General features: G+C 50.2%; 2 protein-coding genes across 2 annotated transcripts; one reads left to right on the top strand and one right to left on the bottom strand.

The window, feature by feature from the left end:
- The first annotated feature begins 188 nt into the window (after positions 1-188).
- On the top strand, positions 189-5,875 carry LOC8034128 (serum response factor-binding protein 1). Its single transcript, XM_029993679.3, has 10 exons — positions 189-397; positions 492-580; positions 638-710; positions 1,205-1,276; positions 1,364-1,550; positions 2,011-2,329; positions 2,437-2,655; positions 3,745-4,251; positions 5,473-5,504; positions 5,583-5,875. The coding sequence occupies exons 1-10, from the start codon at positions 371-373 to the stop codon at positions 5,678-5,680; spliced, it is 1,623 nt and encodes a 540-aa protein (XP_029849539.2). The 5' UTR covers positions 189-370; the 3' UTR covers positions 5,681-5,875.
- On the bottom strand, positions 5,714-13,752 carry LOC8034129 (solute carrier family 25 member 46). Its single transcript, XM_002407931.5, has 10 exons — positions 13,292-13,752; positions 12,119-12,161; positions 11,974-12,031; positions 10,995-11,072; positions 10,546-10,646; positions 9,725-9,781; positions 9,611-9,668; positions 8,590-8,823; positions 7,934-8,055; positions 5,714-7,291 (listed from the first exon to the last, which is right to left on the bottom strand). Exons 1-10 carry the CDS (start codon positions 13,473-13,475, stop codon positions 7,036-7,038), a joined length of 1,191 nt encoding a protein of 396 aa, XP_002407975.3. The 5' UTR covers positions 13,476-13,752; the 3' UTR covers positions 5,714-7,035.
- Positions 13,753-15,128: the final 1,376 nt, after the last annotated feature.

Consider the following 15,128-nt stretch of genomic DNA (forward strand, 5'->3'; position numbering starts at 1 on the left):
CTCCTGGCTCAGGCTCTCGCCCGCGGGCATAGAGATCATATACTAACCCGCGGGTCACTTTTCCACAGCACAATTCGAGATTAACAATCAACACTGACTAGGTGGCGCGAGTAGCCGCCCGATTCTAGAATTTAGCCGTGTTTATTAGTATATTCATACATCGTGCATGCGGGGTTATTCATATTTCTATTCATTCATATACCGATCCAAATATCACGCTGCGACGCTGCGTGCACGCTGCTTCGGACGTTCCATCAAAAGCAGTGAAACCACATGTTACGACGCCGTGTCAGGCTGTGCTGTCATGCTATCCCGTAGTTTTAGAGGATAGCTTTCTGGCGACCGGTGGGGGTAAAGATATCTCCAAACGATGGAGAAACTGGAAATAAACAACGAGGTAGGTCGAGTTTCGTCGTATATTACGGTGCCACGATCATCGGGCTACGGAACAGTTTGCACGATATCCTTACTGTTCGCGCTCTTTTGCGCAGATTTTGACGCTGAAGCGGGAGATGAAAATTGGCAGGGTCCATCTACTCCGACGACTGATCGCGCAGGTCAAGAAGCTGGAGAATGCCAAGTAGGCTGGCCGCCTCTGGCGTATTTGCAGCGTCCTAATCACTTTGCACTTCCGCAGGGGAACAGACGAACAGCGCACTAAAAAGAAGCAGAAGGCCGAGCGCTGGATGCAGCAAGTCAAGGTCCTCCAGGTGCGCGGATCGCTCACAGCCAGCGCTTACTTGAATTCCAAAGGGCTAGTGTAGAGAGCCCAGGTTTGGGAGAGGGAGTAACCCAAATCGTGGATAATGCTTGCCAATGGTGAGCACTTCGTGCGCAGATTGGTTGCGCATGCGTGTGTTGTCGTTTGGAGACGCTCGACGATTTCACCACCTCCATGCACCTTGCATTGCAAACAGCCCGCGAACCGCATCACCCTGATCGAGCAGTTGGAACCACTCTCAAATCTAGGCACTTTACGGTCACGTAAAGGATGAGAACGGCGATTATTTATTTCGGTTTCCCGGCCCTTAGCATGCACTCGTTGCCTAGCTTCGTGCTTTGGCTGCGCGTGCATGCTTGTTGCTCACGAGACATGGAATAGTTAGTTACCGAAGGTAGAAAGGTCGCACTGGAGGCAGGACAACCGAAGGGCCCGCCTGCCGTTCTAATTTGCCCGGGCCTGTCGGGACTGTTCTCGTTGCAGAAAGCAAACCTGGACTCACTGGCAAGGAAGGCGATGGTGAGCGAGGAGTGCTGGCTGAAGGTGATCAGTGAGGTAACGAGAGATTGTGCATCGGGTACCTGCCTGTTGTCAGAGGCGGGCCTTCTACACCATGCTGAAAACATCTTTCTCTCGCTACAGCCAAAGTCGACTCTGGAAGAGCGGGCCCTGGCCCGTCTGCTCAACCTGAAGAAAGTGCAGGACTTTGTGACGAGCTTCCGCAAGGAACACCCGGAGTGGAAGTCCTGGGTGCCTCAGCTCGTCGAGATGTGGGACGAGAAGAAGGCGCGGCGGCTCAGCTACAAGGCCAAGGGGGCCGGGCCCACCGGTAGGGCTGGCCTAGAGGCACAAAATAAGCTATGCCTAGACTGTCAGCCACTCCATTCTACTAGTTCCTTCTGGATGCTGCCATCTTTGTGCCTAGTGCTGGGCGGGCACAATTTGCAAGTGTTACAGTTAGAAAATGCGGCCTCATCAGCTTTAGCCACAGTATCGTTTTACTCTGTCACTGACTGTTAGGCATTTCTTAAGGATAGGAAAGCCTTTCCTAAAATTTTAGGTAATGCTTCATATAGGGCTCCTCAGCTGCCGGAAGGGGCTCAGAAAGCCCGTTTAGAGAAACAGTCTCGGTCATTTTTTTAGACTTTGTCTTTTCGCACGACGGATAGGGGTGTACTTTTTCCAAAGGGTGATTTTTACCGGTTTTGAAAACAAAGTTATATCTTTTTTTACTAACCAGTATGTGAATAGCCGTTTTTTTCTATGACTTTGCAACCATATTATTTCAGGTGCGAATGCCACGGAGATTGGAGATCCGGGGATGCAGAAGAAACCAGTCAAGAGGAAGAGACAGGAGACGGTGAAGAAACCAAGAAGTCCCGTTGATGAAGGCGCTTGTGACACGGACATTTCCGAGGGGGAGGAGGAGGAGAAAGAGGAGGAGGAGGAGGAGAAGGATGACGACGACAAATCCGACGACTCCGACGACATTGGTGAAGTTGCAAATGACACAATCTGTTCCGAGGATGACAGTGGTGAAACCGAGAGGAAAAAAGTGAGAGTGGCCGACCCAAAACCAAAACGACCCGTGGCGGTTAAGCAAAAAAGGTGGGCAACTTGGTACTCCTATAATTTCACTAAAACACTCTTTGTCGTGGAATTCCACGTCAAGGTGCGATCCGCCAGTTCATTGATTGCTCTCGATTCACATGCAGGCCACCGGAAAAGATGGTGCGGAAACAGCGGAGCAATGTGAAGGAAACGGTTTTGCCGCGTCGGTGGATGGCCACGTCGGGGGCCACAAAGGAGGCGCCACAAATGTCGACCAAGGTGAAAGGGAGCGTTTTAGTGGCAGCAGTGGACATGACCCAGCTGCAAGGGAAGCAGGACGACGGTCAGCTTCGCTTTGCGCCAGCGGACGAAGAGCCTTGCAGGTTTGTGGACATCTTGGAAGTGGCTGTGCCAGCCTGTCTCCCTTGCTCACTATTTTGCGAGTGATGTGCTGTCCATAAAGGACACTACCAAGATACAAGGTTTTCAGTTGGCGATGGTCTGTTCGGTTTGTGCATCAACAGTGAGCTCGATTGGTTTGCCTACACTACTTGCACCGAGTGCACTCTGCCGTGTTCGATTTATGGGTGCCTTTTAGATTTACACTGGAATTACACTACCCTGCACTGGTGCAGGCTGGTGCGGGTAAAATCGAACGAGCCAAGTGTAAAGGAGACTATGCCCGTACCTGCTTGCATTTGGTTCCTTATCCTGCACTGTTTAGCGAAACGGTGCGGAGCTGCGAACATTGGGCCATAAAAACTGCAGACTCGCCAATCTGTTAAAAAGAAAATAATATCCTATATTTGTCCGACGTGACCAAAGAAAAGCTCGCTCGCTTTGCCCGTCTTCTTTCCAAGGCGGACCTTTGTGCGTTGGGCAGCTGTGCACAGACACAAAACATAAAAGTAGTATTTTTCGGTCAGAATGTGCGAAGAAACGAAAACGATAGCTGTGGCATGGTCACGCAATGCGGGTGGGATGATGCCGTCGTGTACCTGAGGGTGGAGGTGCGACATGGTTAATTCTCGGCTGTCGTGGATGGCGTCGTGGATGCCGCTGACGACTGCGACCAATGATAAGCGCAGTGGAAGTTTCTAAAACCATCGAACATTACGCGTAGCAACTGGAGACTGCCTAAGTGGTATTTCACATGATGTGAAGGATGTTTGAAAACAAGTGTTCGAAGCAGATGACACGGAAGACTTGTTTTGTTGCGTCATTACCGGTGGGGTGCCAAGGCTCCCCTCTCTACTATCTCCGCGCTGCGCGGCTGACGGGAAAACCCGAATTCCCTGGCCTCTTGCCAAGAGCAGGAAGAAGGGTTTTTCCGTAGTGGCGACGACACCTCACGAGGTCGAAATCTCCGAAAAGTGTCGGCCGTAAAACTATCACTTTAAAATGGAACAGTGTTTTTGCCGTTTTGTTCTTCGTTCTCCAGTCCAACACTGTCCGATATCTTTCCCCGACAGCGACGACGATGGCACTACGGGTGCCGCAAAGGAGTCCGTGAAAAAACGAGACCCGTTTTTCTGCAAAGAGGGTGATGATGACGACGACGACGACATGGAAGACGATGAAGAAGAGGGTGGTTTGCATGGACGACCGTCTGCGAGGGAACGCTTCCAACGAGACGACGACGATGACGACGAGGGTGGTAGTGTGCGGAAATCGGGCCGAGGGTTTCACAGGGATGGCGGTGACCGCTTCTCAAGGTTGCCACGAGGTGGACGCCTCTTTCGGGGAAGGGGAGGCGGATTTGGCAGGGGAGACGGTTTTAGGGGGAGGGACGGCTTCAGAGGAAACACTAGGGGACGCGGTAGGGGTGCAGGGAGAGGGTTTGACCGTGATGGGGGCGGTGGCAGGGGAAGGTTTGAACGTGACAGGGGTGGGGGGAGAGGAGGGTTTGAACGTGGAAGAGGAAGAGATGATGCCGGTCGTGGCGGTAGGTCGCTGAAGAGGAGCCACGACGCGCAAAGGTATGTGCCACGCTTGGAGACTAGCTTCAAGCTTTGTCATGCGTGTCATTCCAGTTTTTTTCACATAATGGGAAAGAGTTGGATGTACAGCTTTGCAACTTTTTAAGAACATCGCAGGAGCAGCTGGTGAGCCAATTGGCATCAGATTAGGTAGTGCTGCGGGATATCAACGAACAGGTGCGCTTTGTGCATACTGGGCAGCCTGCTAATCGATGCTCTCATAATATTATTAAAAGGTTCCAAAGCTGTATTGCTGTTGGTAACATGGGTCGGAACACCGCATTAGTCGCTAGGAACTGCTAGCTGTTCGGTCCGATGAAAGGTGAAGATAACTCAAAAAGTCCGTGGTGTGTGCGCACAGCACACTCTTGGCAACACTTCAATTTGTTTGGAGCTGGTTTGTTTTTGGGGTCCGGGTTCTGCGAGTTTATGACCAAAGGGTTAGTATTTCCCAGTGGCTGCTACGGTGTTCCACTTCTGTTTATGACATGGTATGGTTGACACTAATGAGAGATTTCCCCATTAGCCTGCTTTCCTCCTGGAACTGAAAAGTTTCAAAGTACAAGTATGGTGGGAACTGCTCATCTTGGGCATCAATTTAATTGGTCACAAATTTGGCACTTAGTATCAGCTCTGCCCAAGCAAAATGCACAATAAGTGCTAATGTTGCATTTGTGCTATGTGGCACAGTGTGCACCCGCACAGGTAGCTCTACTTCCAAAAGTGACTTGATCTCCCTTCTGGAGCTGTAGCTAAATTCAGCAAAGTAGTAGAGCTTGGATAGTTTTTCTGCAAGAGGGTAGCAAATGAAATATCAAATGGGCCTAATGCCTACTATCCCGCCGAAGGCCCAACTGTGACGAAAAGACTACAGTCCGTTGCAACTCAAGAAGGTAGGGGGTGGGGAAGGAAGGCCGGGGAGGAGGAAGCAGACGAAACGTCGAAGAGAGGAGGAGGTTTCCTTCTCTCCAGCAGTCCGTCTGCTTCCTTCTCTCCCGCCTTCCTTTCTCTAGCTCTACCTTCTTGAGTTGCAGCGGGCTATAGCAATGGGACAAAACAGATTGTAACTGCTGCTGTTCATCATGTGCATGACTGCACGTGTATTACAGGCGATTGTTTGCTGAAAATCGCTAGACACGTGCATAACTGCATGTGTCTAGGATTGTTTGCTGGGTATTAAGGGGATGTCTCTAAGCCAACTAAAGTTTCCCTCGTTTTCAGAGGAAGCGCCGATGGCGGTAAGGAGCAAACAGGTGAGTGACCAACAAATTTGTTGGCAAGAAGAACTGGTTACAACTGCGACCCACATCGTGCAACCGTCTCGTTTGCAGATGGACCAGTGCACCCTTCATGGGCTGCAAAGCAGCAGCAAAAGGTGAAGCTGGCCAATCTGTCTGCATTCCAAGGGAAGAAGATCACCTTCGACTGAACGCCACGTTCGGAAAGCAAAAGAGCGGAGCAATTCCCCGATTCGGACATCCATCGTTTTATTTCATTTCTTTCACTCTTTGGAAAAAGCAAACTGGCATCATCACCTCAATATTTCTCTACATTGGAAACCATAGAAATATTTACTACACATTTCATGGAAATAAATAAGTTGCTCCGTTACTTTAAGGTGAAATTGCTGTGCAAGCTCCGAGTTGCTACGAAGCGGCTAGTAAGAACGGTCTCATTCTTGGCACGAGTGGAAACGATTTTCGCATATCAAATAGAAAAACAAACAGGATTTTGACACAGACCACAGACCTACATGCTCTGATCAGACTATAATCACTGGCTGTATTGTCGCAGGTTTTGCAGATGTAGTGCTCTTACGGAGCCTAACATTTCTTAGTATTTGTGGTGAAAGCGCTTGGTTCAAGAGGGTGCACTCAAAAATCTGCAATGTCTGTAAACTGAATTCGTCGCAGTGTGTTTCTTTTTGCTGCTTTTTGCTTAACAGGCACACAAGAATGCTTTCAAAACTGCTTGCTGCCCTGCTCGCTCGGCTGAAATACTTCCTGTTCTACACTGTACCCGTCCACAAAACGAGGCGTAATAGTAAAAGTGCTTTAGAAATACTAGTAATAGTCCAACGAAATTTCTCGTCATTGCGATGCAGTTCAAACAGAAATGACACTTGAGACGCAGCATCTCGCCCGGGCGGACGTCTTGCTTCACTCCCCATCGAGGCTGCCATCGCTGAACGTGAAACCCGGCACGATTGCACCACGTGTTTTAAAGCAATATTCCTTCGCAAATTACGCCGGCGACATCCGCAGGTCGGCCAACAGAGATCAAGTTGTTGTACTGTAACTTTTTGGACAAATGTTCCTCAATTAGAAAGCTTGAAATGAAAAACAGATTTTTCTCTCCAAGAAAAGTTGCCCCTACACGAACAGCTTTGTAAATAAAGCTGGCCGCGGGTTAGCGTTGAAAATCCGTCTGCTTTTTGCGGTTCCTCAGTCTTGTGCTTTCGCTTTGTTGCAAGTTCTTCCGCTCGCTTGCACACCCAGCTTGAGGAAATGAGCACTCCCAAGCTAGTTGCAATTGGCTTGAGGCTGGCGCTTGTCCCTACTAATCACGGTTAGGTGCCCCAGGTCGATCACGATTAGCTCGCACAAGCTGATTGTGATTAGTTCATATCGAGCTACCTAATTACGATTAACTTGCGCCGAGCTAATCATGATTAGTGTAAATTTACGGTATGCTGTCTACCAAGGCATACTGCTCGGAATCACGTGGTGCGCGGAGACACAAGAGCACTTCTTCGAGACCTTCGGGCTCGCACGCGACCGGCGTTCACACCTGCCGCGGCCGGACTTGGCGGCCTGAAAAGAGTTCCTGGAACAACGCCCTGGTGACCTTGAGCAGCGCGCAGTGCAGGGCGTACTGGAGCACGAGGGCTCCAAAGCCCTTGTACAGCCCCGCTGCTCCTTCTTCTGCCACGATGGACTGGAAGCAGTCCACCGGACCCCGGTATTGGGAGATGACCGCGGTCACCGAGGAGCCTGTGTCCAAGTTGTCCACAATGGTCCTCGTTCCCTGCAGGTACAGCCTGCATGCGCGGGAACGGACGCTGGAGTCCCCCATCGAGACCGTAGTGCAGGAAGACTGCCGAATACCCGCAACGGAAAATAATGTGCCAGAGGTGGCGGCGAGTCACTTAAACATGACACAATTTGATGCCAGCTGTTATGCGCCGATCTCGGCCTAATCTACTGGCGGGCTGAATGCTTTCAACGCCCCCATTACCACGCGGCAATGGCAGATATTTAAGGGATTCGCAGCCCATCTCCGCTGTTGGTGCGTTCGTCCGCCGCAGGCAATTTATCAAAAGATTAACAATGGCTTACAAACAAAACAAAAAAATTCTCAAATGAGGCAAATTTTTACACCAGCTGTCACCTGCTGATATTAGTCTAATCTGCTGCTCGGGCTGAATCCTTTTAAGACTCGTATTAGTACATGGCTACAATATTTCGATAGCGAATCATTAAGTGGAGTCCAACCAATCTGAATTGTTTACCCTCTGGAGTCAATTTAGCAGAGTTGCCCCCTCGGTATGCCACACTCGCACAACCGCAGAGTTTGTCCTCTGTGCCGCGGAGGTGGCAGAAAAGGCGTTCGGCCGAGAGTCGCGGTTGGGATGTTTGAGCAAGGACCCTGCAGGTATGCGTGATCTGGGGTGCTGCCTCACCTGTGTACCACAGTCTCCAGGGGAAAGAGGACGACGTCTGCAACCAGGTTCCCGGCGAATGCAGCCAGCAAGTCGTGGAAGTAGTTCTCCGACAGCTCCACCGTCCTCGGAATCGCCCCCATCTGCAACGGCACAGAGAGGGGCTCGCCATAGATGCACACTTCTTACGTGAAGCTTAAGCATAACCGAAGCCTCTTGCAGTGAGATCAGTAAAAAACAAAAATAATTGCTATATCGGTATATCCAGCTTTTGCTCTATGTGACTACAAGTATTGCAACACTGTTCCACAAACAAAATGTCATCATTAGATATTGAATAAGGTGCCAATGACGAAGATGGATATTGGTAAAGGTGCAGTGGTAAAGATAAATATTAGCTCAGGAGCAACTGGATATTGGCAAAAGGGGCCACTGGATATGGCAAAGGTGTCATTAGAAAAGATTAGATATTGAATAAGGTTCTAGAAACAAATGGTCGTCAAAGTTCAGATAGGGTGCCAGAGACAAAGGTCATTGTGTAAGGTGCCAATGACACATATATTGGCAAAGGTGCTGCTAAGGTGCCAATAAACGTTGCCAAAGCTCCCAATGACAAAGATCGCCAGAGAGTTCCCAAAGTCCGTCGAAGGAAGACCGAATAAATTGTGGGTGCTCACTCGGTCTCCAATGTGGCGCCTCTGCTGCCGGGAGCGCAACTCCAGCAGCCAGGTGGCCACCGAGCGGACGAGAGAGGAGAGCAGGTGGTGAAGCACCCCGTGAGCCACGGTGGGGCCCACCAGCTTCCAGAAGGGCAGCATGCGGCCCCTGCTGGGGGCCCCCCAGCGGCACAGCCGACCCAGGCCCTCCCGCAGGCAGTCCAGCACTCCGGGCTTCTCGCTGGCCACATCGCACTGCGAGGGGGCGTGTTCACTCCTCTGGGCTAGGTAGCGTAAGTTACCATCCGATAGAAAGGGTGTAGCCACTACCATCCATTCGAAGCTTTGGAAAGTGCCAGGGTGGTCTTATGGGCTCGTGCAACAACTGCTGTTGGATTTGTAACTCTGTGCAGGACCACCTGAACACAATGTCGGCGCTTTGTTGCAATTAGCTGAGGCTGGTTTGTGTCGATCACTGTACTGCGCCATTTAGTAGACCTTTCCGGAAAATCCCTCGATCACAATCCCACATTCCACCGTGCTTCGTGAGGAATTGCAGAGTCGTTCTGACATACGCTTGTATGCGGTGGCTCAATTCCTTCTCTCTTACCACTCTGAGTTCAGAACGCAAAGGAAACGGAGTGCGAACATTCCCAAGCCAATATGTACCGTTTTCTTATCGTCCTGCTTTCTTTGCGTACTGAAATCGCAAAATGCTACTCAAACATCAACAGCTCCTCCTATTTATGGGTACTCCGCACGCTGTGCATTGGACGGCCGTAGTGCACCTTGAAGACGATGGCAGGCGGCGCATATTTCCAGAATGGTCTATTGGGTGTTGTATGCAAGAAAGCCACAGCACACCAGTTGTTTCGGTGGCAGCCTTTTATTCGGGCAGGATGGACCAGTGATCCAGCGCTGGGGCTAACTGTGTCACACTGTTGCACCTCACTAGAGCTCAATTCCCGACTAAATCTACGGCAAACTAAATGAGATTTTATGAACAAAGTGAAGTTGGAAGTTCCTCTCGAAATGGCCTTACCTGGACAACCTCAACTAGGCTGGCGCAGCAGAAAGGTGTCACAACCGCAAATGTGAGGCTGAAACAAGGGGCACCCATGACACACTGTTTGAGCACAACCAGTTTGCAGCTCACCTCTTCAGGGCCAGATGTTGTGCAATCTGCTGTAGCGAGCTGCGCGACGTCACTTCCCTGGAAAAAAACGGTAGCCGTTGTTAGAGTGTCCGTCGTACTTCGCTCATCTGCAGGGAAGCTGGCGAGGCACTCTTGGGAGCTACGTCCACATGTGAACAACTGGTGGAACTGAGCAAAACTGGCCACGCGGAGGCTCTGGAGCAGTACAATAGGGATACTCTAACCACTTGACAAGTCTAACATGCACTGTTTACGAGTATCGCCCTGGAGTCTACCTTCCCGGTGAGCTTACAGCTAGTCGGTTTTCGCAAGTGAATCATAAGGTCCGGATATTTTTTCCTAAGCTGGAGTCGAAACCAGAAAACTAAGAAGTCGGTGAAAAAAAAGCGAAAAAGAAAGCTGTTAGAGTGCAGTTAGCAGTTCTGTATGGAATCATTATAGCTCGCCCTTTATTCTTTAATCATTGTCTTCATGCGTGTCTGTTTAGGAAAGCAGAAGCCTTAGGGGTCTAAACCATCTGCTTTCCTGCGTGTCCTGCAGGAAAGCAGATGTGTGGGTCTCTTTTATAAATCGCAGCAGTCGGAACTGAGTGAATATGATTCTTTTAGCCGCAGATCAATCGCAGCATTGGAAATACGACCTTGATGCTGACGATCTCGGGGTAGCATCGCCATTTCGTTTTTCCTGTAACTCCGCTTTCTCGTTTACGGGAAACTAAACTAACCCAAGAGAAAAGAGGGCATTATTTGCTTTTTAAGTATCACTTTGCCAGTGTGTGCACCTGCTTTGCTAGCGAAATGCCAGAAAAAGGGAGCCCTCACCGAGGCAGGGGGGTGCACTCTGACAACACGGTCTCCGTCGCCATCGCAAGGCCTCGAACCACAAACATGCTTGGCGCTCCCTTCCACAGCGTTATGAGGCCCTGGCACCAGAAGGGAAAGAAGCAGTCAAAGAACGACATTGACCGACGAGCGTCATTCGTAGGCGTTGCACCCCAGCGAATCAAACTCTATCCACTTCGGTGTCCGTTCTGCCGCTGTCCCAGTCTGGGAAACACCGATGCGGCGTTTTCAGACGGCCACATTTCTTAATTATTGTGTCGTAAATCACTTTCTACCAAGAAAATAAGAATCCCTGGCACGTAAAAACTGCCTTCTTCCATCGGCCCCTTCTGGCTTCTTTTTTCCAATCGTGTGCGGTGGTGCAACGAATGCCTGATTGTTCTACATTTATGTATTCCTGCTGAAACGAGCGATTTGCAAAAGCCCACCTGTCTTTGCTGAAGCTTTACGATGACGGGAAACAACGTGAACGGTGTCAGGTGGTACTTCTGCGCGGTCCGGTGTACCTGTAACGGAGCCGGAAACAGTGCCACTTTCCTTATAGTTTCTAGGCTAGGTGGCGCAATGCAAGCCAAAGGCGTATATTGGGAAGGTGTGGCCAGTGGGTGCAGCGACGAAGGCACTGGAGAGGAGAAAAGTGAAGGAAAGGGAGGACAGCACCAAAGGAGAGAGAAAGGAAGAAGGGAGCAAAGAGGAGACGATTGCCATTTTGATGCAACACGCTGTCCGCGCAGAGCACTATTGAGGCTATGCGTCGTCTGCTAAGTGCTTATTTCTTTTTCACCTGAATAAAAGTTTACATTCAAACGTGGAGAAACTTTATTCGTTAGCTTTTTAAGCCACCGAGGAATAATGTTATATCATTTTCTTGCCAGAGCCTGCCAAATAAAGGGAAAGAACCGAAATTTGGATGTCAATTCCTTGCATTCCACCGGGCGAACGAATGAAAATGGCGACCCTCCCCGCTCAGCTGGAAGCAGCCAGGGGTTCAAGCACATGCGCTCACACGTTGCACTCTGCACCGCGGGCTGATTGGCTCACTGGGGAGGGGGGAGTTACGGCAGCGAGATCATAGACTGATTAAATTCTCCCAATATACGGTTCTGGTGCAAACTACTGCCCAATACAGAGGGTACACCCACTACCATCCATCCACCTAGCCCCATATCCGGAGCCGGAACCGGCAGCCTCAAACAGTAAAATGGAACACATCACCTGCAGATGGAGACAGACGTTGAAGCACAGACTATTGGAGTTAGAAGGCTTGAGTATAGGTCACATAAAACCAAGAACAGATTGTCCGTGCTGCTTGGTACCACTGTTGTGCCACCGACTTCATCACATTCTTGCATGCTTTTGTATAGTTTTTGACGGTTTCAGCAGCAGAATGCAAAACACAGGCCTTACCTGACACTGTCTTCGTAAGACGATGCAAGGATGAGCAACCAGATTCTCGATCAGGATACTGGAAACAATAAGATTGAGCCCTATTGTACTTCATTTGTGTGATTCTTGGATGATGGTCCTGTCATGGTGCTATGCTGTACCGTACCTGGCCAGTCTAAATCCAACATCCGAGTACTGTTGCATTGGCTCTGGAAAGAAACACGGCCACATATTAGATTGAATTGCCATTACCTTGTCTTTGTGGTTGTATACTGCCATGAAAGTAATAGCAGACGATTGGTCACGCACTGCAGTAGTATTTTTGGCTGGAAAATGCATGGCTGGCAATTCTGAGTGCCTGTGGGAATAGCTGAGCATTTATGTTCATCTCCGATACAAGGGTACATGGAGAGTAGAAGCAGTGCAGACCTTTTTTGTTGCACCACGTGCCATTGGTCCATCTCCAGCATTGGTGGGCCGATCACCGACCAATGACAAGTTCACTTATGTGACCATGCCCCGAAGCATATCATCTTCCCAGTTTCGCTGGATGTTACAGGGCATGTCACTTTCAACTGTGTGCCCCCCCCCCAACCATGGCACTGACAAGGTGTTTGTGATGTTGAGCCATATTGGTTGGCTGCTTTGCAACTTTAGCCCAAGCATGCCAACCAGATAGCACAGTGGAAATGTACTCCAACTGTGACTTTAACGGTTAGTCCTTCGATGATATCTAAACGTCTAGAGAGCTATGAGAGTAGCTCTACTAGACTTATCCTGTAGGTATCTCAAAATCCCCATCACTTCACGGTACGGGGTGTTGCCTTTCCGCGGTGCCGTCTCTCTCCCGAGTCAATAAAGATAGCGGACAGCAAGTCGTCTGCTTCTTTTGCAAGGGCTGCGGTAGAGTCACTAAATAAAGCTACGCGTAGCTTATTTAGTGACTCTAGGCTGCGGGGATGTCAGAACGATGCCGAGTTTTGATTGGCTGTGATTGAAGGATAGTGGGTAGAGCTCAAAGCAAGCTGCCTTGAGCTCTATTCACTATCTCTCCATCACAGCCAATCAGAACTCGGTGTCGTTCTGACGTCACCGTAACCCCTACAAAAGAAGCAGACGAACTTGCGCTCCGCATTACTATGGTCTATTGCAGGACAAACGCCTCCCACAAAGCTCTCTGCTCGCATGATTAGTGGCTTTCGCTCTGCTGAAGTGGAAAGAGCAGGCTTTGCGGGAGAAGTTTGTCCTGCATTCTTAACTTGCCACCGACTATGCGTTTCTATTACTCTGTCGCGTTACTGATCACCGTCATTGGGATCGCTCTGGGGACACCGCTGACCTATGTCCGGTTCCTTGAGGTTTGGCCGGTCCCCGTCTCCCTGGGCGAGCATCGTGGGTGGCAGCTGGGAGAAGTCGTAGTGCTGGTTCCGAGCGGCACGGATGTTCGGGCCCACGGTCAACTCGGGGATGCGCTGCAAGTGGTCCGACTCGCGGACGTACTCGCCCGAAGGCACACCGGCCATGCTGCTCGGGATTTGCACCTCGGACTTTGAGAGGCCGCCCAAACGCTTCACTGAGCCGCTAACTCTTCGCGGGGAGGCATCTGCAAATTTTGGGAATGTTATGAGGTGTCGTAGGACGACCAGCGGGGAACTAGCCCGTGCAGATGAACGTGAACGGGCAAACCACTATCTGTGGGGCGACCGAAGGAAAACATTCAATCCGTCGATAGATGGATGAATGGATGCTGTACAGAGCCGCAGAGCCGTATATGTAGAGAGTTTGGTCAATAGGAGGCGCGGGCAGAGCCAGGGCGTGCGGCAGACTCGGAAAGAGGGCTTGGCATGCTCTCTTGACCACTTGACCAACCAGAGGCCGAAAAGAATCCCCTAGCGGTGGTAGCGAGAAACAGTTCTGAGCCGATCGATCATCGAAGGTCTATGTTCGTATATGGTTTTAATAAGTGCGTAAGAGTAAAGAGTAGTAACTCTTTTTGGTTGAAAATAGTGTGCACGTGTTGTTTCATCATGATCATGCAGAAAGATGTAAGAAACGAATGCGCCGCTCAACTCTGTTTTGCGCGGACAGAGTGTGACCGCTCTGACGGCAGATTCCCGGCGCTCGGCGTTTGGCGTAAGGATTATGTCGATCTTTCCGCTAGTCGCACTCTTCCACCATCATTTTAGATGAGTGTGATTGAAACATCACGTGTACCATATTTTCAGCCATCAAGAGTTACTCCAATGCAGTTATCAGGTTTGTTTCTCGCGACCACCGCCAGGGTATTATTTCCGGCTTCTGGTTGGTCACATTCGAATTTCTGAAGACGCCCTGGAACACGCCCAGCCCGCTTTCGGCCAATGGCGCCGCTTCATTTGTCTCCTATACTTCCCAACGAATGGCCAAACTCTCTACATATACGGCTCTGCATGGTCAATGGGAGGCGCGGGCAGAGCTAGAGCACTATATAGCTCCTTCGGAGCAGAGTAGCGCAATCTAGAACGCCGCCTCTCGGCGACTAGCGGCGAACGCCCGGAGGTTCCAATTGCGGTCAGAAATGCATGGAGAACGTGAGAAAATCGTTGTTTCTTCAGTAATGTGGGAATGTACGGAATGGCAATCGTTTTTGACATAATAATGGAACATTTTAGAATAATTTGCGCTAAGTTTTATGCCCCGAAAGGACCTGACTTTTTTTAAAAAATTGCTTGAGCGGCATCATGCAGCAGACGACACGGCGACGTCACACCATTCACGTGACCCGCTCTGGCCAACCCGAAAAGCCCATCTCCGCTGCGAGCAAAAATCGTCTGCTTCAAACGCCATTGCCTTGGAAATTGCCTTCTCAAAATTTGCACACGCATCCGATATTATTAAAACTTTGATAAAGTGTTTAGTGCTTTACTAACTTCACGACAGGCTAGTTTTGAAAAGTGTGAACTCGCCGTTCATTTTTTAATCAGCCGTGTTGTATCGATCTCCATGTATTCTCCCATAGGGCGGGCCGCCTCCTGGAACCCCGAGTACCACGTGACTCGCGCCGAGCCGCTCTGTCCGCCATGTTGTCGGCAAAACACGGAGTTCAAAGGATTGCGCTACTCTGCTCCGTAGGAGCTATATAGTGCTCTAGGCAGAGCCAGGGCGTGCGGCAGACTCGGAAAGAGGGATTGGCATGC

This window comes from Ixodes scapularis, unplaced genomic scaffold (assembly GCF_016920785.2).
Source record: "Ixodes scapularis isolate PalLabHiFi unplaced genomic scaffold, ASM1692078v2 PGA_scaffold11__112_contigs__length_91849675, whole genome shotgun sequence".
NCBI classification, from domain to species: domain Eukaryota; kingdom Metazoa; phylum Arthropoda; class Arachnida; order Ixodida; family Ixodidae; genus Ixodes; species Ixodes scapularis.